Below are 22647 nucleotides of genomic sequence, written 5' to 3'. Positions count from 1 at the left end.
GCAAGCAACCTCCTTCAAATGCGCCGTTGAATGCCAAAATACCGATGCATTTATTTGACATATCGCGGGTTGTGCCGTTAAAAGGAATGACAGATGTCATTCTCATTGGTTTAATATGATGTTACGCCCCAAACACACCCATATGACTGATTAAAAGACCTAGGAACACCTTGTTACGCCATGCGCTCCACTTTTGAGAACGAAACCCCTCCCAATGTGAACTGGACATCCTACTAAATTTGAATAGACTTTTGACGAGTGACGATGCACTTTAGAATGTCATGATAGGGCCCTAACTCTCTAAAATATGTTCTGTCATATGTCAGGTAGGGGGATTCCAGATTCTCTGGCCTCTGGCGGATGTCCTGTGAAGGTGACACCAAGCATGGTGCCTTGTGCCGCTGTTGCAGCGGACCTTTATGACGCAGAGAGGGGCTCCTCTCTCACTAGGCATTCGCCTTTTGGGAGAGATCCATTCGTCAGTGTGGAGGAGCGAGCCTTGGCACAAGGCCGTTTCATGGGGACCTCAATGCCATGTTCAACAGTGTGGTCAATGAGAACAATGGGCCTTTCAGTGATGCTCTGTTGGACCTAATTCGGATCTCCACATAAAAGGTCCTTGGAGGAAAAGACTCCACCCCCTTTTCTACCCTGGAGAGAGGACTCCACCCATTTTCTCCTGTGTTTGTATTGTTTTGTCCTGCGTCTTTTGTATTCCCGCTCACCACCCTCTCCAACCCTGCTCCATCCCTGGAGAAAAAAAGACTCCTCCCCTGTTCCTTCCCTGGAGAACAAGACTCCACCCCTGTTCCTTCCCTGGAGAAAAAAGACTCCACCCCCTTTGCTACCCTGGAGAAAGGACTCCACCCATCTTCCCCTCTGTGTTTGTATTGTTTTGTCCTGCGTCATCTGTGTTCACGCTCACCACCCCCTCCAACCCTCCATGTGTCTAGTTTCGTAATTTAAAAAAAAAAAAGAGCTAAAAACGCATGGGAAGGAAAAACGTAATATTACGTTTTTGCCACTCAATGATCACCACCGCCCGTTTATGGTTGCTATAGCAACCGTTGTTGTGCTTCATACACTGACGAGATACTCCCGAAACACAAAGAAAACAAAATATATCTATGTAAGGCATTATTACAGTAAAATATCAATATAATCTCCTAGCTGTGCTATGCCCCATTACTGGCCACTAGCCTATTTTGCTGTGGTGCGAACAAAACGTGACGTCACATGCAAAGGGTGAGTAGTGGGGCTGATTGCTGCTGCTGCATGTTCCCTCTTCTCTTCTTGCTCAAATCACTTATCTCACTTCTCTTCCCTGTACCCTGAGGAGTACTTGAGGAAAGGCGGTAACTTAGTTGGTACAGTCAAATAGTTATCTATGTACGTGAAACATGGCAGGAAAATAACATGTGAGTCAGTCTTTCAATGTGAAACGGTATAGTTGTTTTTTTTTTATCTGGTAGGTCTCTGTAAAGCAATGATCATAACACTATCTTTCTGGGACTGTTTTAGTGCTAACATCAATAACATTAGCTAACAGTTGCCATAGCTTTCCCTGCTTAGAAGCTATTCTACTTTGTAATGAATTGAATGAGGCTAGGGATTTTGTGTCATAAGTTCTTTAGTTTTACACAGACAATGACATTGTTTACTATGAATAAATAAGTAAATGATATTGCACGTTATGAACATTACAATGTATGTTCACAGATAACAGGGAAGACGAACAACTCCGTTATGATTTCCCCCCTTATCACACCCATGCAATGGGTCATTTACTCTACCACTTACATCTTACTCTCTCCAAACAGGAGGAACTTCAGGACATCGTGGGCATGGCCCGTTCACTGATATCATTAATTTCTAGCGTGCAATCTTCTGCACCCAATGTCCCTTCAAGTGAGGCAACAGCTGGCTGGAGTTCGGTTCTGAGTGAGGTCCCGGCTCTTCGTCGCGATGTATTTCGCAACGGAGGCCCAACACCTGGCCGGAGTTCGGTTCCGAGTGGGGTCCGGGGTGCGTTTCAAAATGGAGGTCCAACACCTTGCCCGAGTACTGTCCCGAGTACAAGCGGGGGTCATGCAGCCATTGGTGAAAGGCTTCACAGTGAGATGCAGAGGTTAGTCCCAACCAAAGTTTTGTGTAACCAGACAATGTCTAAAGTTTTTTTTTTTATATAACCTCATTACGAAAAGGGACACTCAATTAAGTCATGTTGTAGCGTCAACTAAGACATGTTTCTGTTTTCACGGTTTCTGTAGGCCTATCTCGCTTGGAGTGTGTGTTTGGGTGGGGGGGGGGGCATTAGCATTTATACCTAACTAAACATTCAAATTTTTCATTGTAGCTCATATAATCCTATTCTGCATATTGTTTCATTTTCATTTCATCTGGTTTTAGGTCATTTCCAGGTTTTTTCAACCGTACCAAAAGACGTCCTCTAGCCTCAGCTCTGCCTAAGATAAAGCAGGCAACAATGGTCAGGCTCATTCGGCTGCAATTTGTTCTTCTCCCCGGGCCAACAGACCGTACGCCAAAGCCCTCAAGCGAAATAGATAGGTCTGCTTGAGGCTGGTTTAGGGAGAAGGACAGTGGCATTCCAAGAAAATCCAAGTCATTCTGAGCTGAGGATCATTTGTTGTATTTATTGGACTATAGATGCACTTGCACATGGATGTATGTATGTTTATTTATTTATTGCATTTCAGATTGAAAGAACACTTGAGGAGCAGTTTCCTAATTGAAAGGGTTGACTGGAGGTTGGCTCTGCTACAAAGCCTCAGGTAGAGTATAGTAGATGTAGTAAGTGGCTCTTAAATGGTCTATACCACAGACATCATGTAGTACATCTGCCAAAAATGGATATAGCAACACCTCTGAACAAGTCCATGCATTTGATGAATATACACACCTCACAGTTCCTATTTAAAATATGTATTTAAAGGTGCACTATGAGTTCCTGCATGGTTTCAGCGCGATTTCATTTTTGTCGTAAACATCTCTCCTTGATCCGCTTGCTGGCTGCCCCCTGAATACACTGTAAAAAAGCCTGGTCTCTAGAGAGACAACACAAGGGCTGTAATTCGTCAATATTATACTTACTGAATCTTTAAAGAAACGTGAATAAAAGGCACAAAATAAGGTTGGTGTAAGAGTTATCTGTGTGGTCATGGGATTTAGGTGACCATTATATTCAAGCTGCCTGTTGCTGACTATAACTAAGTTCGGCAAGTTTAACTTTACATGTCATAACATCAACTAAACATAAGTCACGCCTTAATTCTATCACTTGTAATACGAACATATGAAGAATGATATAATGATGCGCCGTTAGTAGCCTACATGGGGAAAGGGCGAGCTTGCTCTGTTTTGTTTGGTAGGCCTGTTTACTTTGAATGTCAACAGAAGTCACGTCATGCAGTATCTCATAGTGCACCTTAAAAGTGTGTTTCTTAGCCTCTCATAAGATATTGTACAATGTGCATACATGTACACAGTCTTGTCTGCTGTTATGACATTTAGCCGATGCTTTCAATCTATTATTAGGAGGTGCTGGACAACGGAAGCTTTCTGATGTCCCTACAGAGTTTGAAGGGTACACGGCACAACTTCTGAAGACAATTTTGACAAATGGCAGAAATACAATTTACATTATTCCCCTGCAAGAGGTGCTTGATTCGAGTCCTCTTCCTTATGATGCTCCAGAATTTGAAAAGATGCCAAAATCTACTGTAAAACATGTGGCGTGGTAATGCCAGTGCAGTTTCTTGCACTTCACACTGGAACATGTGAAGCTGTAGAGAAAGACGTAAGTTGGTTCCCGGACATGTAACATGCATCAGAATCTTTGTTAATTAGAGGAAAGTTAAATGCCTAGAGTCAGAGGACTCACAGAGTACACAGCTTTATTACTTGAGTAAAAGTACAGATACCCTTTGCTCAATTTTACTCAAGTACAAGTAAAAGTACAACAGTCAGATGCCTACTTAAGTAAAAGTACTGAAGTACTTGAGTATCAAGAGTACAAGAGTAGCCTACATTTTGAAATATTGCATTACTACTGCCACAGTGCTTACATTTATGTACAGAAACGTCCTACATGGAGTTATGAAAAATTTTAATGTTAATACCTCAAGGAATTGAAAGTAAAATCAAGTCATTTTCATCTTTTTACCATGTTGCCAGGGATGGGCAGTATTTCTAATACATGTATTTAAAATACGTATTTCAAATACAAAATACTATTTTGTAATTGAAACACTTGAAGCGAAAACTATCATTAACTTGTTCAGAAAGTTGAAATAGTCTGGCGAGGTGGGGCCACAGGTTGGCACATTCCTGGGATGGACCTGCTGCGTCTTCATCCATTGTTTCGTCCATGGTTTCGTCTCTTATCTAAATCTGACCATGGAGTTGACTTTGACGGAAAGCTGAAGGTGATTGCTGATAGGCTGTCCCAATTAGTGGCGCCTGCACAATCCAATCACGTTTGAGAGGTAAACAACAAATTGAGGGTTTCTGAGATTTTTCTTTTTTTTTAGAAGAAGTAACTGGTACTCACAGTTATGGATAGAAATGTAGTGGAGTAAAGAGCACAATATTTGCCTGTCAAATGTACTTGAGTAAAGTCATGAGTACTCCCCAAAAATGACACTCGAGTAAAGTACAGATCCCTCAAAATTGTACTCAAGTACGGTACTCAAGTAAATGTACTCCGTTACTGTCCGGCTCTGCCTAGAGTATATGTATATGCTTTTTAAGCATTGACCAATGTTTACTCACAACATGTCATTTAGGTTGAACAATACAGTAACATGTTGGTTTGTGTCTCAGCACCGTCCCAGTTTTATTGCACTTGCAGTGCCAATATTAACCACACACATTTTTATTGCACTTGCAGTGCCAATATTAACCACACACATTTGTATTGCACTTGCAGTGCCAATATTAACCACACACATTTGTATTGCACTTGCAGTGCCAATATTAACCACACACATTTGTATTGCACTTGCAGTGCCAATATTAACCACACACATTTTTATTGCACTTGCAGTGCCAATATTAACCACACACATTTGTATTGCACTTGCAGTGCCAATATTAACCACACACATTTGTATTGCACTTGCAGTGCCAATATTAACCACACACATTTTTATTGCACTTGCAGTGCCAATATTAACCACACACATTTGTATTGCACTTGCAGTGCCAATATTAACCACACACATTTGTATTGCACTTGCAGTGCCAATATTAACCACACACATTTTTATTGCACTTGCAGTGCCAATATTAACCACACACATTTGTATTGCACTTGCAGTGCCAATATTAACCACACACATTTGTATTGCACTTGCAGTGCCAATATTAACCACACACATTTGTATTGCACTTGCAGTGCCAATATTAACCACACACATTTGTATTGCACTTGCAGTGCCAATATTAACCACACACATTTTTTCCAGAACTATGTGGATGTTACAAGGTAAGAAACACGATTTAAAACTAGTTTCTTGTTTCTCACTTGTCTTTCCGGGACGGTAGTCTCAATGTTGCAAGGTTGGTTTTCCGCCTGGGGACGCTGGGCGCAGCGGGGAAAGTCACCATTTTCACCGGAACAGGTCATTTAACCATCCGAATGATTTCTAAACGGGTTTATTACGTTGAAATAGATGCCAAGTTCCCCTTTAACAGTTAGGTAAAAATAATAATTCACACCGGCAATTTCTATATTAAGATTCTAACTGTGCCGTTTTAACAGACTGGAAGACCGAGACAGACCTGATGAAGGCAGCCAGTCTCTATAGGAGATTAATTCTAACAAATTCAGAGAACAAGCCAGATGTTATTGTGTGCCTAGATCTCACAGAGCCAGAAGAACAACGCAAAATGCCAATACTGTCATTTTATAAGCGCCAAGGAGTCGATTGGGCAAGCCCATCAACAGTGAACCTGAATGCCATTGTAATCTGTTGGTTTTCTGTTGAGGTTCAGCCTTTCTCTGTATGTTCTTTTTCTATCAATGCAAAGAGTTATACCATGTTAAGGCAAATAATTATATTTTTTAAATGTGCACGTATGTGATTTAAAATCATCTGGAAATATTGGAATATTGTTTGAAAGTACCCTATGTCCAAAACATTGTCACATATAAATGATTGTTACTAGGGCTGTGAACACAATTATCGTGGTTTTATCGAAACCTAACATTCATCTTTTAGCATCTTCATAACCTGCACTTATTTTTTCCCTTTCTCTGTCACTATTACAGGTGATCCTGCAATTGGAGAAGGAGTAGTTCGCTACTTCTTTTCTTTCATAATGGACAAACTCATGTATGGATTAAACCTGACACATGGTGAGTTTGTCATAGAAATAGCCGCTGTGTCTACTGTAAGTAGCACTGTCATTACCATTACCATGAACCGGCAGTTTATTATTATTAAAACTTTGGACACACCTTGTGTAATATTGGTTTGGTACATCAGACAACCCAGTGAAAACCTTGCTGTTGGATGGAGCAGAGGACCACAAAGTCCCCTCTGCCACCCTTTTGTGGCCTACCATCAAATGCTTTACCTCTTTAGAAAGCCCAGACCCTGTAGTTTCTTAGCTTGGGTGTTCCCATGCTGCCTTGCGGGCGCTTTGATTCACGCTGCTAAGGCAGCCTGGAGACCATGGAGCACATTTTCGCATGAGATAGGGAATGAGTTATGAACAGATGCATGTGATAGACATCCGTGGCACCCAATAAACGGATCTGGGCATTTTTTTTCAAATACGAGAAAATGAACGTTTGGTTCCCAGACCACGTCTCATTGAGAAGTGGTGGCGCTAGCCAGGCTAGTAGTTTCTTAGGAAACAATCAGAATAGCTGTGTGAAGTACAGGCACTACTTGATATGACTTTAGAAACACAACTGAGCCCTAGCATCAGGTCTTATGAAGCTATGTGCAAAAGTAGATGGAATGGGAAATGAGTATGTTGGACCATAATTCTACTTATTGCTAAGGATCCACACTGCAGCTAGAAGGTAGGGAAGCACCAAAGGCGGAGGAGGGCATTTTTGATACAATTTCATTGAGACATAATAGGATTAATCCGACAATGTAAAGCACTATACAGATTGTACATGAAAAAGGTTATGATGTATGGATTCCCAAGTGTCCAAGCTTCCAAATGGTGTATAACATAACTATGCTACATAGCAATATGGGATTTAGAATGTTGGGGGAAGGAGGGTAGGTGTTCCAAGGTGTTCTTTATAAGGTTAAAATATTGTTGTTATGATACGTTGAACAGGTCATAGGCAGATGGGAAAAGCAGGCCAAGCAGCTTAAAAGAGGGCTACAGGATACTGGGGTGCTCCCAATGATAACAGAACGGCCAGAACTGGCTAAAGTTCTGTTCCCACGAGGTGCCTCATCTCTGATGGTTCCTGAGGTATTAATGTTCAAGCATGGCAATTTAAACATGGCAAGCATGACACAACCTTTCACATTATTTTTGGAAAGATACATTTGTAAATGGAGGAAAACAACTGACAGAATAAAGTACATCATGACTATGGTACAGTGCACAATAGTATTCCAAACAGGGCGCAATGTTTTTGTTGCAGATGATTTTAAAAAGAGTGGTTTGGCCAGATGAGGCGAAGGTTGACGAAGATGAAATGGAAGACTCATGCCGAGTCACAGCCTACCTCAGACAATACGTTGAAAGTGGTATGACAAATATTTACTAAGATTTTTCCCCCAGATTTTGAAACCTGGCTGATCAGAGTGATTTGGTTTTGATGAGAGATCTGTACTTGAACCACTCGCAGACTGAAAAATATGTGAAAGTATCTTTTCAAAAGTATATTTTGTGATTGAGACGACTACATTGGCCATACACTGTATTCAGTAATACAGTTTACAGTGCCCTCCACATTAGTTAGCTCCCCTGAATCACAGATGTATGAAATGTTATAACTTTGTTCAGTAAATCACAAATATTATTTTCTTGTGGTATTCAGATTAACATAAACAATCAAGAACATTGTAAGGCTACAGAAGGCTATGACCGTAATAATTGACACATCCCAAGCTGAAATGGCTGGCATTGTATAACAAACGAACTACTACTAAAAGTTTTTTCTGATATTGTCTTTTAATTCTTACAGGTTCTTCAGAGACATTGAAAGACCTGGTGGTCTTCTGGACAGGATGGTCTGTCCTCCCAGAAACCATGTATGTTGAGGTGTTGGCAGGGGCAATGCCGACTGCATCAACATGCATGTGTACTTTGAAACTCCCCCTAGGGACCAGAACGTATGACACCTTGAAAGAAGCTACTGTATGGATGCAGCGCTGAAATCAAGCAATTATGGATTTGGCTTGATCTAGTGTTGTTTTCTGCAAGTTCAATGCAGTATAGTCAACAATTTCAGTGTTTCAGATGGTAACCAGAGTTCCAGTTGTTGAATAAATAAACTATGCAATGAGAAACTGTATGCCAATTGCTATTTTTCCTAGTTGTATATTTAACTACAATGTGTGCACCATATGCAGTAGCCAGAAAAGTTGTGATTTTGTTTCTCAGCTGCCACAAGGCACCTACGTGTATCCCCAACTTGCTCTGAGAAACTGGCTCTGGTAAGAATTGATGTCTAAGTTGCTTTGGATAAAAACGTAAGCCTAATGAATACAATTATTTATTAAAGTTCACATATCCCAGCATTAGAGAATAATATTTAAAAATGCAATTTTAAATTCATCAGACAGGACAGGGGAGAAGTCTACAATAATGGTGTTCAAAGACTAGAATACAATAGACCTAAGAAACACATTTTAAAGAGCAAATATAGGAAGGAAGGAGATGTATTTTCTATTCAGTGGTAGGTATTCTCCATGCTGACGTAGAGAATGGTCCAGTGATCCAGTGGAGTGATCTTGAAGGCCCTTGATAAGAGATATTACATCAGTGTTTCTCAAACTTTTTCAGAACAAGGACCACTTAACCAATAAATAAAAAACCTCACGGGCCACCTAGCTAAACAAAAAAATAGTAGGCCTACTCATTGAACCACCTTGCTTATTGTCTTTGCACCTTGCTTTTTGTCAGAGGATTCATGATTTATTCACGATCAATTGGCATAGCTTACATAGGCAGTGTTGCAGAACTATTTGGATTTACATACAAGTTGGTTCAATATTGCAAACAACTCATCTATATTATATTTGACCACGTCTGCTCGCGGACCACTTGGGATAGCTTGCAGACCACCAGAGGTCCCCGGACCACCCTTTGAGAAACACTGCTTTAAACAACCAACATCCTGCTGCATTCTGGGCCATCTGCAGTGGTTGGAAGACCCATTGTAACTGTACCAGTAGTTGGGTGGCATATTGAGTCAGGATTAGCAACATGTTTAGTGTTAACCAACATAACAGGCTATTAATCATGACACAGTGACATTCGGAGTGAGTGACAGAGAGTCAGTTGTGTTGTTGGGAAGACAAGTGGCGGAGTCTCAGAGGTTGAGTTGAAGGTGTTGGACTCTGCATGTGCATGTGCTCTCACTGACTTCACTTAGCCCCCATCAACTGTGCATATAAGCACTTGCTGAAGAAACCGGATTTGGGTTGTTCATTTGGTTGTGTAGGCTTACTGTAATGTATGTGGTAAAAAAAAAGATTTTGGATGTTAGCTTGATAGTTTAATGTAAAGAGGCTTGATTGGCAAGATACACACACACACACACATTGCAGTTCCACCATTTTACCACTAGGGACAGACGTCTTTGACACATACCACACCCACACACACTTTTTGTCTTAAAATACCATGGAATGGGCCTTTCTGAGAGTCTTCACTCAGGCACTTAGAACGTCATCTCCTAACCATCCCATTGGTTCTCCTCATGGGGACTCGGATTCAGGTACCAACGAGGCCTCAAGTCCCCATGGGTTAGAAAAGAGAACACACACATACACACATTAGAACTTTCACAGGTAACTCCACTCACTCCCTCACCTGCGTGCGCACACACACACACACACACACACACACACACACAGAAGCAGACATTCTCCAACTCATAACACAGCCATACATCAGAACTACCCAAATAATGACTGTATTGACAATGTATAGGGAGAAACAACATAACCACACACGTACAGAAACAAACATACGCACGCAAAAGCAGCCCACCTCTCCACTCATATTTACACACGTACAGAAACAAACATACGCACGCAAAAGCAGCCCACCTCTCCACTCATATTTACACACGTACAGAAACATCATATTTACACACGTACAGAAACAAACATACACACGCAAAAGCAGCCCACCTCTCCACTCATATTTACACACGTACAGAAACAAACATACGCACGCAAAAGCAGCCCACCTCTCCACTCATATTTACTCGTACCGACTCCAAAAGCTGACTCATGACACAGCTATTTGCACACACAATCCCAACTAGATAGATAGATACTTTATTGATCCCCAAGGGGAAATTCAAGGTCTCAGTAGCATACAGACATCACACACAACATGCACTTACAGCAGAAATGGTAAACATAAGTATAAACATATAACCAAACTCTACTGTACAATAGAGACAGTAGAAGATAAGAAAAACTAACAAAACTAAATACTAAATATACTATATAAATTAAATAAAAAAATTCACAGTGTGCTTGAGGATGATCAAGCATGAGACGCTTGCAGTGACAGGGCCGGGACTGGCCTGTAGTTCTGTGTGCATGGTGAGGTCCAACGGTAAAAAGTAGTCCAACAGGTAAGGTCCAACATGGTCCAACATGGTAAAAAGTAGTCCAAAAGTAGTCCAACAGTGCAACAGTGCAAGAATAAGGTCTAGAGACCAGCATAAATAATATGGACAAATAAGAGAGTAAAGTATAATGTAGACAAGGTAATATAAAAAACTACGTCAGTGCAAGAATAGGTTGAGGTAATAGGGTTACAGCCATTCAGTATTGGAGCAGAAGCCATTGGTCATGTGTGCTAATATAGCATGAAAAACAGTGTAGCAGTAAAACAGTAGTAAAACAGTAGTAAAGCAGTAGTGGGCAGTCAGTACTCAAACATGGAGAGGGTGGAGAGGCAGACAGACTAAGCAGAGAAGTCTATCTCTCCTCTTCCCTTGAGTGAAGCATTGAACAGTTCAATGGCCCTGGGGACAAATGACTTCCTCAGCCTTTCAGTTGTGCATGGCAGTGAGCGAAGTCTCCAGCTGATCAAGCTCTTTTGCTTTTTTAATAGTGCTGTAGAGCGGATGACACTCATTGTCCAAGATGTTGATCAGTTTGTTCAGGGTCCTTTTGTCAGATAGTGAAGTGATGCACTCCAGTTCAGCTCCCACTACAGAGCCAGCTTTCCTTACCAGCCTGTCAAGTCGCCCAGCATCCTTCTTCTTTGCGCTTCCTCCCCAGCATACCACTGCATAGAAGAGGACGCTGGCAACAACAGACTGGTAGAACATCCTGAGGTGCGCTTGGCTGAGGAGCCACTGGTGCGAAGCTACCATCTGCGGGATTATGACTGAACGCCTCTAAGTCAGAATCTCTCCCAGACGTAGCGATACCCATGCGCCTAAGTGCTTCGGTTGGTCTGGAGTAGCCCGGGCCCTTGGGTCCGGGTGAGCAGAGCCGTTCGTGACTGGGTCGGGGTGCGGCCGGAAAAGCGCTGCACCTCTCCTGACACTGCACCGCATGTTCGCGAAGAACCTGGTGCTAAATCACTCGTAGACGACCTGAGTTGGGTCACGTGCCGTATGACGTTGGAAACGACACCGGTTGAAAACTGAACACATAATCATGTAAAAAAATGTGTGCATCCGTGTTTCATAATCTGAGAACATGCACAATATTTGTGCATTGCAAACCCAATTGTGAACTAATGCATCAGAAGTTGTACATCTGTGGAATATTTTCTCACAAATATAATTTTATAGATCGCTATGATCATTGAACAGACGTTAACATATTAACTTGGCAACTGCTAAATATATGAATATTATCTTGGTAACTGCTAAATATATGAATATTATCTTGGCAACTGCTAAATATATAAATATTATCTTGGCAACTGCTAAATATATACATATTCAGTTGTTACTGCCAGGGGTGCGTACAGATTCGGCAAACAGTGGTGAATGTGTTCTCTGAATAGATTTCAAATATCAACGATTTTGTCCAGTTCCACTACATGTTTGTGTGGAGAATTACCTCCTCAAACTGTTTGGGAGTGTTCAGGCAAATGGAACTGCTAGCAAATGTTCCAACGTTCCAATGTGTGCGACTCCTCAGCTGTTTTAGCTCCATGAATGACCCGATTAGACGGGCAGCTGTTGACCCACACACACACACACACTCACACACTCACACCCCCCTCTCTCCGTCTGTTTCTCTCTGTGTGTGTGTGCAGGCGTTCCTGAGTGTGCTCGAGTGTTCTGCGGAGCTGGAGGGCTCAGTTCCGCTGCTCAAGTCCTTCTTGGCCCAGTTTGCAGCGAGGGCGGTGATTGGGGGTCTGCTGGGTGTGGCTGACTTGGCCACGCCCCTGGAGGGCGGAGCCCACTTCCCCCTCTTCCTGCTGTGTCTGCAGCAAGCGGCTCGCCTCAAGGACCAGGACTGGCTCACACACACAAGCCGCGTCAACATGATCGCCATGCTGCCAGGTACACACACACACACACCACACACACACACACACACACACACCTTCCAGCAGAGCCGCATCAACATGATCGCCATGCTGCCAGGTACACACACACACTAAACTGTGTGTGTAGAGATTGACCAGTCTAAGGAGCGCATGCTGGAGGGCAGCACTAAACTGTGTGTGTGTGTGCGTGCAGAGATTGACCAGTCTAAGGACCGCATGCGGGCAACACTAAACTGTGTGTGTGTGCAGAGATTGACCAGTCTAAGGAGCGCATGCTGGAGGGCAGCACTAAACTGTGTGTGTGTGTGTGTGTGTGTAGAGATTGACCAGTCTAAGGAGTGTGTTGGAGGGCAACACTAACCTGTGTGTGTGTGTGTGTGTGTGTGTGTGTGTGTGTGTGTGTGTGTGTGTGTAGAGATTGACCAGTCTAAGGAGTGTGTTGGAGGGCAACACTAACCTGTGTGTGTGTGTTTGTGTGTGTGTGTGTGCAGAGATTGACCAGTCTAAGGAGCGCATGCTGGCGGGTAACACTAAACTGTGTGTGTGTGTGTGCAGAGATTGACCAGTCTAAGGAGCGCATGCTGGAGCTGCTGGAGGGGAAGGGGCTGGGCTTCCTGTTCCCTCTGCTGCGCCTGGAGAAGGAGCTGCTGCGTCGGGTCAGAGAGGACCCCTCGGCCACGCACGTCTACCGCTGGGTCAAGGACAACGTCTCACCCACCCTACACACGGACAAGGGCTTCATCAACATCCTCATCACCAGGTACACACACACACTCTACACACATGCAGACCACATTGGCCGGAAAAAAAATGAAATGTCCGACAAAATTAAATCTCTCCGGTCAAATTGTGCTATTGAAATTGGCTAATAATCCCGTCCCCCTAACGCAATCTGAATTTGAGAATAAGCCTTAAAATGTAAGCCTATATTAAAGCAATACGTCCTCTGGCTATGTTTTTAAATGTACCGTTTGAAAGCTATTAAACAACACGCATAGCCTATGCTGCATTTCAAATAGGAAGCGCACGCTTAAAACGTCCATGTTAAACAACGAACAAATGAGTGAGGCGGTTCAAACATGGCCAGGCCCAGGCAGACTAGCCTTAAAAGTTTTTTCAGAGGCCAGACGCGATGGATGATACATTGGTAACGTCTGAAGCCTCAGATGTCCGGTCAACTCCACCACCACCAGATAAAAAGCAGAAGTGTCGGCGTATCTGTCGGAATCAGTGACATTGGAAGTGGAGTTGCGGGGGGTGCGGCCTCTCCAAGACACTGTCATTCTCCGTGTACACTGGACATGCAAAGTGTTCTTTACCCAAAGCGTACAGTAGGCCTATGCATTCTCTGTCTATGATCTGCAGGGTTAGGGCCTCCTCGACGAGGAGATTACTGGTCCGCGGATAATTTCTGGCACAATTAAATGGTATCATTGAACCGTGGACCGAAAGAAAAAGAAACGAAACATTTCCCAGAATAGGAAACATTTCTTAATTTATTGTTATCAAATAAGAGGCATAGCATTAGGGGGTAGTGGTGTGAGCGCTCATTCTTGTGTGTGCGCATCTGTGCAAGTTAAACAGTGGAACCACTGGAGATAACGTGGGTAGCAGCAACAAACAACGTAGCCTTTTTAAAACAATGAACGAAGCGGACTCTTGCTGTCCATGAAAACGTACATACTGGCTAGATCTTGTTAGGCATGTTTACATAAGTTAGGCTAATGAACATGTTGCATTCTATTCAGCCTTATTATATTATTCTTTAAGCTACATAGCCTGTCTCCAGTTTTCCTCAACTTGACTAAGACCGGCATATCATCAAAATGTCCGGAAAACGAAACCTCTGCCGGTCACTTTGACCGGCACCATTTTTTTCTAGCGGAAACTCTGACTCAGACACACACTACACACACACTACACACGGACAAGGGCTTCATCAACATCCTCATCACCAGGTACACACACACACGCTACACACACGCTACACACACGCTACACACACACTACACACGGACAAGGGCTTCATCAACATCCTCATCACCAGGTACACACACACACACACACACACACCTCACACACACACACACACACACACACTGACAAGGCCTTCATCAACATCCTCATCACCAGGTACACACACACACACACACACACACACACACTACACACCGACAAGGGCTTCATCAACATCCTCATCACCAGGTACACTCACACACACACACACACACACACACACACACACACACACACACTACACACCGACAAGGGCTTCATCAACATCCTCATCACCAGGTACACACACACACGCTACACACACGCTACACACACACTACACACGGACAAGGGCTTCATCAACATCCTCATCACCAGGTACACACACACACACACACACCTCACACACACACACACACTGACAAGGCCTTCATCCACATCCTCATCACCAGGTACACACACACACACACACACTACACACCGACAAGGGCTTCATCAACATCCTCATCACCAGGTACACTCACACACACACACACACACACACACACACTACACACCGACAAGGGCTTAATCAACATCATCACCAGGTACACACACACACACCAGGGTCCCTGTGAATCCTTAAAAAGACTTAAAATGTCTTGTATTTCATTTCTGATATTTAAAACCTTAAAATGTCTGGGAATGTATAAGGGCAGGTATTAAATTTGATCTGTACGCATTTTGCATTTTAGCTGTGTTTAATTTCCGTGTGTGTGTGTGTGTGTCCAGCCTGTTGCAGTACGTGTGTATTTGTGTGTATTAATTTCCGTGTGTGTGTGTGTGTGTGTAGCCTGTTGCAGTACGTGTGTATTTATGTGTGTATTAATTTCCGTGTGTGTGTGTGTAGCCTGTTGCAGTACGTGTGTATTTATGTGTATTAATTTCCGTGTGTGTGTCCAGCCTGTTGCAGTGTGTGTGTGTGTGTGAATTTCCGTGTGTGTGTAGCCTGTTGCAGTACGTGTGTATTTGTGTGTATTAATTTCCGTGTGTGTGTGTAGCCTGTTGCAGTACTTGTGTATTTATGTGTGTATTAATTTCCGTGTGTGTGTGTGTAGCCTGTTGCAGTACGTGTGTATTTATGTGTATTAATTTCCGTGTGTGTGTCCAGCCTGTTGCAGTACATGTGTGTGTGTGTGTTAATTTCCGTGTGTGTGTGTAGCCTGTTGCAGTACGTGTGTATTTGTGTGTATTAATTTCCGTGTGTGTGTGTGTCCAGCCTGTTGCAGTACGTGTGTATTTGTGTGTATTAATTTCCGTGTGTGTGTGTGTCCAGCCTGTTGCAGTACGTGTGTATTTGTGTGTATTAATTTCCGTGTGTGTGTGTAGCCTGCTGCAGTACGTGTGTGTGTGTGTGTGTATTAATTTCCGTGTGTGTGTGTGTCCAGCCTGTTGCAGTACGTGTGTATTAGTGTGTATTAATTTCCGTGTGTGTGTGTGTGTGTGTGTGCAGTCTGCTGCAGTACGTGTGTGAGGAGCTGGGTGCGGGCGTGGTGGCGGAGGAGTGGGATGACGGCTCTCTGGCGCCCTCTAGAGAGCTGCAGGAGCAGGAGAAGCAGCTGCTGCTCTCCTTCAAGCCGGTCATGCAGAAGTTCCTCCACGAGCACACGGACCTGCAGGTCAGCGCACTCCACGCTCTGCAGGTGCACTGCCACACGCTCGGCTTCCCCAAAGGTACGGTGCACTCACACTCACTCACACTCACACACTCACACTCACACTCACACACTTGCCTACAGCACTGCTTGCATCTGGATTTAATGTGTGTGTGTGTGTGTGTGTGTGTGTGTTCAGGTATGCTGCTCCGGTACTTTGTGAACCTGTATGACATGGAGATCATTGAGGAGGAGGCCTTCCTGGCCTGGAAGGAGGATCTGGCTCAGGAGTTTCCCGGGAAGGGCAAGGCCCTCTTCCAGGTGAGCTGTCTGTGTGTCCCTGTGTGTCTCCTAAAACAGTGTGGTGAATGGTGTTAGATGTGATGTGGTGAATGGTGTTAGATGTGATGTGATGTGGTGAATGGTGTTAGATGTGATGTGATGTGGTGAATGGTGTTAGATGTGATGTGGTGAATGGTGTTAGATGTGATGTGATGTGGTGAATGGTGTTAGATGTGATGTGATGTGATGTGGTGAATGGTGTTAGATGTGATGTGATGTGGTGAATGGTGTTAGATGTGATGTGATGTGGTGAATGGTGTTAGATGTGATGTGATGTGATGTGGTGAATGGTGTTAGATGTGATGTGGTGTGATGTGGTGAATGGTGTTAGATGTGATGTGATTTGGTGAATGGTGTTAGATGTGATGTGATTTGGTGAATGGTGTTAGATGTGATGTGGTGAATGGTGTTAGATGTGATGTGATGTGGTGAATGGTGTTAGATGTGATGTGATGTGGTGAATGGTGTTAGATGTGATGTGATGTGATGTGGTGAATGGTGTTAGATGTGATGTGATGTGATGGTGTTAGATGTGATGTGATTTGGTGAATGGTGTTAGATGTGATGTGATTTGGTGAATGGTGTTAGATGTGATGTGATGTGGTGAATGGTGTTAGATGTGATGTGGTGAATGGTGTTTGATGTGATGTGGTGAATGGTGTTAGATGTGATGTGATTTGATGAATGGTGTTAGATGTGATGTGATGTGGTGAATGGTGTTAGATGTGATGTGGTGAATGGTGTTAGATGTGATGTGGTGTGATGTGATGTGGTGAATGGTGTTAGATGTGATGTGATGTGGTGAATGGTGTTAGATGTGATGTGGTGTGATGTGATGTGGTGAATGGTGTTAGATGTGATGTGATGTGGTGAATGGTGTTAGATGTGATGTGGTGTGATGTGGTGAATGGTAGAATTGCTACATGTCACACGCTCTCCCTCTGATTCTGAAAACTGTGTGTTACAGGTGAACCAATGGCTGACATGGCTGGAGACTGCTGAGGAAGAGGAGTCTGAAGATGATGAAGAGTAACCAGAGAGAATGCACACACACACACACACACACACACAAACACACACACACACCTGATGTCCTGAGGCCAAGCAGATTTTATCCCCATCCTTTGTCAGTATGCTGCTCTGCCTCGTGTGTGTGTGTGTGTGTGGGGGGGGGGTGTTTTGCAGACTCTCTGATGTGTGTTGGGATTTTAATTGCTTGACCACTTACAAGAGGATGACATTGATAATGATAATTGATAATTTTAACAGAGGAGTTGAACATGTCTGGAGTGTGTGTGTAGGAGGGGAGGTGTTTTTGTTTTTGTTTTTGCTTTTTTTACGTTTGCCTGAGGCTCTGTCCCTCAGTGTTTTTTAAGAAATGGTTCTGAATCTCGATGTGGTTCCGACACCTCCGCACAGGTGGCATCCGCAGTCCTATTTATACTCGGCCAATCATGAACCAGGGGGAGAACACACTGCCTCTGCAGCGCTTCTAGAGTGACCTGGGGTGCTTCTAGACTCCCTGGAGCAGTTCTAGAGTGACCTGGGGTGGTTCTACACTCCCTGGAGCGCTTCTAGAGTGACCTGGGGTGGTTCTAGACTCCCTGGAGCAGTTCTAGAGTGACCTGGGGTGGTTCTACACTCCCTGGAGCAGTTCTAGAGTGACCTGGGGTGGTTCTACACTCCCTGGAGCGCTTCTAGAGTGACCTGGGGTGGTTCTAGACTCCCTGGAGCGCTTCTAGAGTGACCTGGGGTGGTTCTAGACTCCCTGGAGCAGTTCTAGAGTGACCTGGGGTGGTTCTACACTCCCTGGAGCAGTTCTAGAGTGACCTGGGGTGGTTCTAGACTCCCTGGAGCGCTTCCAGAGTGACCTGGGGTGGTTCTAGACTCCCTGGAGCAGTTCTAGAGTGACCTGGGGCAGTTTTGTGTGGCTGTGTTCTGATCATGCGTGTACTTGCCTGTTACTGTATGCTCCTGTTCCCAGTCTTCCCCCTGTGTGTGTGTGTGTGTGTGTGTGTGTTAGAGAGAATGAGTGTGTGTGTGTGTCCGTCCTGTACCACTGCTGCTTATCTTTCAATAAACCTCAATAATTTCACATCCGTCTCCTGCCTTGTTTGTGAGAAGCTGAGAACTTGCAGAAACATCTTAAAGGTTTTAACCCAGTTATGATGGAGGATTGCAGAAACATTGCAGAAACATCTTAAAGGTTTTAACCCAGTTATGATGGAGGATTGCAGAAACATCTTAAAGGTTTTAACCCAGTTAGGATGGAGGATTGCAGAAACATCTTAAAGGTTTTAACCCAGTTATGATGGAGGATTGCAGAACTGTTCAATCTCAGAAATATTACGTTACAACCACCTGTCAGTACAAATAAAACTGTAAAAGTGACATTGCATGTGATGTTGGGATTATCCTTGTTCACAGTATGGCCATATTAAGGGATGTTTTAAGTGGGCAGGGGATGTGAAGTGTTGTCCATATTGCTGAGCAGTTTGTGCAGTGTTCCTCCATGGACAACCAGGTGGCCGCACAGAGAAGAGCTCTTCACACAAGAACTCACAGAAGGAATCAACACTGCAAAAACTGCTTATCTAACAAAATCTAACCAAGTGTTAATAATCTTATATCAAGATAAAAAAAACTAGTTGGTATTGTTTTCAGTATAAAGAGACTTACCTAGCGCTTTCTTGTGAAATAATTTGACTTAATTTAAAAAACAATTGACTTATTTTAAGACATCTCATCTTGAAAACAAGCAAATTTGTCTGCCAGTGCGTTAAGCAAATTTGTCCTAAAAACAAGCAAATTTGTCTGCCAGTGCGTTGAGCAAATTTGTCTTGATAAGCCTCCTTAAAATAAGTTAAAGTCTTCTTAAATTAAGTCAAAATGATCTTTTGAGAGGGCGCTAGGTAAGTCTTTTCATACTAAAAACAATACCAAATAGATTTTTTAATCTTAATATAAGATCAATAACACTTGCTTAGAATTCATTTTTTGCAGTGAAGAGAATGCATTTATTGATGTAAGTAAGTACAAGGTAGTGTGCTTGGGCCCCAGCTATGGCACAACTGGCTTGGACACCTGCACCGTACAATGACCGGGTTTGATTCCCGCCCCGTGGTCCTTTCCGGATCCCACCCCTGCTCTCTCTCCCACTCACTTCCTGTCACTCTCCACTGTCCTATCATTAAAGGCATAAAAGCCCAATCTACTTTAAAGGTAGTATGCTTGGGCATGGAGGCCTAGATCTACTTTAAAGGTAGTATGCTTGGGCATGGAGGCCTAGATAAGCTACTTTATAGGTAGTATGCTTGGGCATGGAGGCCTAGATAAGCTACTTTAAAGGTAGTATGCTTGGGCATGGAGGCTTAGATCTACTTTAAAGGTAGTATGCTTGGGCATGGAGGCTTAGATCTACTTTGAAGGTAGTATGCTTGGGCATGGAGGCCTAGATCTGCTCAAGATGGCTTTTGAGCATACAAAAATGTGAGCACCTCTCATTATGACCGCCGTGCGGTCATATAGGTTTAGTCAGATTTTTTCTTTTTTTTTTTTTCTTTTTCGCATGCCCAAATTTCCGTCGATGATTCCCGTGACACTGAAAGACCGGGGTACACGAAACTTGGTGGGCATGTAACCCCACATGGATAGCATGGAACCATCGTTTTTCGTTTTGATCTGTAGCACCCCCGCTGGACTGGACCCCCCGAAAGGAGGGTAGGGTAGACACAGTTTTCTGTGAATATCTCGAGAACCGTAGGGTTTAGGAGGACCATTTTTTTTTGTATGTTGATCTCAAGGGGCCATGTCAACCCATTCCATAACCACTCATTTCATGTATAGCGCCACCTAGTTAAACACAAAAAAGTAAAAATGAGGTGTTGTAATCGCAGGTATCTGTGACCTAACATAGTCAAAACTGCACGAAATTGGAAGTGTAGGATCATTATGACACCCTCTGTATGCACGCCAAGTTTCGTGGAATTCCGTTCATGGGGGGCCAAACAATAAATTAATTTATGTTACTATACACCAACTGGCCTGTAGGTGGCCGGAGACAGTTTTCTGTGAATATCTCGAGAACTGTAGGGCCTAGGAGGTCCACCTTTTTAATGTATGTTGGTCTTAAGGGGGCATGTCAACCCATCCCATTACCACTTATTTCATGTATAGCGCCACCTAGTTAAAAATTAAAAAGCAAAAAATTAGGTGTTTTCATCACAATATCTCTGGCTGACAAGGTCAAAACTGCACGAAATTAAAAGTGTATGATCATTATGACACCCTCCAAATGCATGCCAAGTTTTGTGTACTTTCATTCATGGGGGGCCTTACAATAAAACAATTTATGTGTACATTTAGTGACGTACACCAACAAGGATTCCCGGGACACTGAAAGACCGGGGTACACAAAACTTGGTGGGCATGTACCCCCACATGGATAGCATGGAACCGTCATTTTTCGTTTTGATCTGTAGCCCCCCCGCTGGACTGGACCCCCCGAAAGGAGGGTAGGGCAGACACAGTTTTCTGTGAACATCTTGAGAACTGTAGGGCCTAGGATGACCATTTTTTTCCGTATGTTTGCCTCCAGGGGTCATGTTAACCCATTTCATGTGCACACATGTGCACAAACAGATACACACACACACACACACACACATACATTCACAGTAATCATACGTATGACACATACTCACACAGTAGACATATGTAAGCTTGCATGCACAGGCACATACGCAGGCACACACACAAGCACGCACACACACACACACACACACACACACACACACACACACTCACACACACACACACACCCACACCCACACACATAACATAAACATAACACAAACAATCAAGAATTTCTCAGAATTATGAACAGGCAAGATGGAGGTGGGGTTGTATAAAATGAATTTTACATGTGAAATCTATGAACTAATCATGTTTTGGTACTTGTTGTCTAGCAGATACCAGTGAGAATTGAGTGTGGATAATGCAATTTAGTGAGACAGTTAGAATCATATAGGCCTTTCAGCGTGATTTCTTTTTGTGGAAAAAATGTGCTGGACTGGGCGGCGGTCATATTTTGTACCGCTCTGTGGTACATCTAGTAATACATTAATGTTGGTCTGCCTCTATAGTTTAGCTGTTCTGTAACCCATGGTGTATGTATGATCGATAGATGGATAGATGGTTATTTTATTGATCCCTTAAGGGTTGTATGGCTGTATGGTTATATGCCTTATGTTCTAAATGTTTTAATGGAGCCAGTCCTATGGCATTATGTTTTATTGCTGTATATCAATTGCTATGTGATTTAATATGTTCTTATAGCCACCATGTGCCTAGTATAACATCTTGCCAATGGACTACAGTTGAAAATGAAACACTGGCACATTTACAGAAATGTTGATCAATGTGCACTACCGGTATAATGGTAAACCGATGGTGACGATAACAATTACCGTTTTCATTTCAAATATCATAATTATCACGGTTGATTACCACGGTGTGGAAACCGTGTGTTTAATCCTTCCCAGCTTCACCCGAGCCTGCTTTTGACATACAGTAGGCCTGGTACAATGAAACAAAACTGGTACCCTACTGATTCTGTTGTCCAATTGATGGATTTAACTGAGATTCAGATTAGGCTACACCTGCTTTTAAAAGGCAGAACATTTTCACCATAAAACGTGCACTGTGTCATGTAGCCACAAAGTTTTATTTTGAACACTTACTTTGGTCTCACTCACTGGATCCAAATAACAGAAATAGCAAATAGTACCATGGTAGGGTAAGTTAAGCTATAAGCACATAGCCAATTAAACATAACCATGGAGAAAGTGAACGGGACAACACACAATGCCACAGTAACGTGCCTATGAGTTAAGAATGCTCAGCTCAGCCAGGTTCGTTTTGGCAGTCAGGATGTAGGCCTATGAATGTAAACTAAAATATGCCCCTCTCCAGT

At 43.3% G+C, this 22647-nt stretch overlaps 1 protein-coding gene across 2 annotated transcripts; it reads left to right on the top strand.

Moving 5' to 3' along the window:
• Nucleotides 1–12690: 12690 nt before the first annotated feature.
• Nucleotides 12691–18768, top strand: LOC143132992 (eukaryotic translation initiation factor 4 gamma 2-like). Of its 2 annotated transcripts, none has more exons than XM_076292814.1 (5): nt 12691–12715; nt 13258–13462; nt 16190–16410; nt 16531–16652; nt 17641–18768. In XM_076292814.1, exons 1-5 carry the CDS (start codon nt 12697–12699, stop codon nt 17704–17706), a joined length of 633 nt encoding a protein of 210 aa, XP_076148929.1. In that variant the 5' UTR covers nt 12691–12696; the 3' UTR covers nt 17707–18768. The 2 variants fall into 2 exon arrangements, with proteins under 2 accessions (XP_076148929.1, XP_076148930.1); XM_076292815.1 differs by lacking the exon at nt 12691–12715 and adding an exon at nt 12756–12799.
• Nucleotides 18769–22647: the final 3879 nt, after the last annotated feature.

The sequence above is a fragment of the Alosa pseudoharengus genome, unplaced genomic scaffold (genome assembly GCF_046254945.1).
Source record: "Alosa pseudoharengus isolate Yale_2024_CS ecotype anadromous, Long Island Sound unplaced genomic scaffold, YU_APseudo_1.1 YU_APseudo_1.1_scf_19, whole genome shotgun sequence".
In the NCBI taxonomy this organism is placed as follows: domain Eukaryota; kingdom Metazoa; phylum Chordata; class Actinopteri; order Clupeiformes; family Clupeidae; genus Alosa; species Alosa pseudoharengus.
The sequence above is the reverse complement of the archived record's forward strand: the minus strand, read 5'-3'. Positions and strand labels throughout refer to the sequence as shown.

Bases quoted from the DNA above. Each gene is read 5' to 3' on its own strand.
- LOC143132992 (XM_076292814.1), top strand. The intron at 16,411-16,530 runs GTACGGTGCACT...GTGTGTGTTCAG, and splicing joins CACGCTCGGCTTCCCCAAAG to GTATGCTGCTCCGGTACTTT. The intron at 16,653-17,640 runs GTGAGCTGTCTG...TGTGTGTTACAG, and splicing joins AGGGCAAGGCCCTCTTCCAG to GTGAACCAATGGCTGACATG.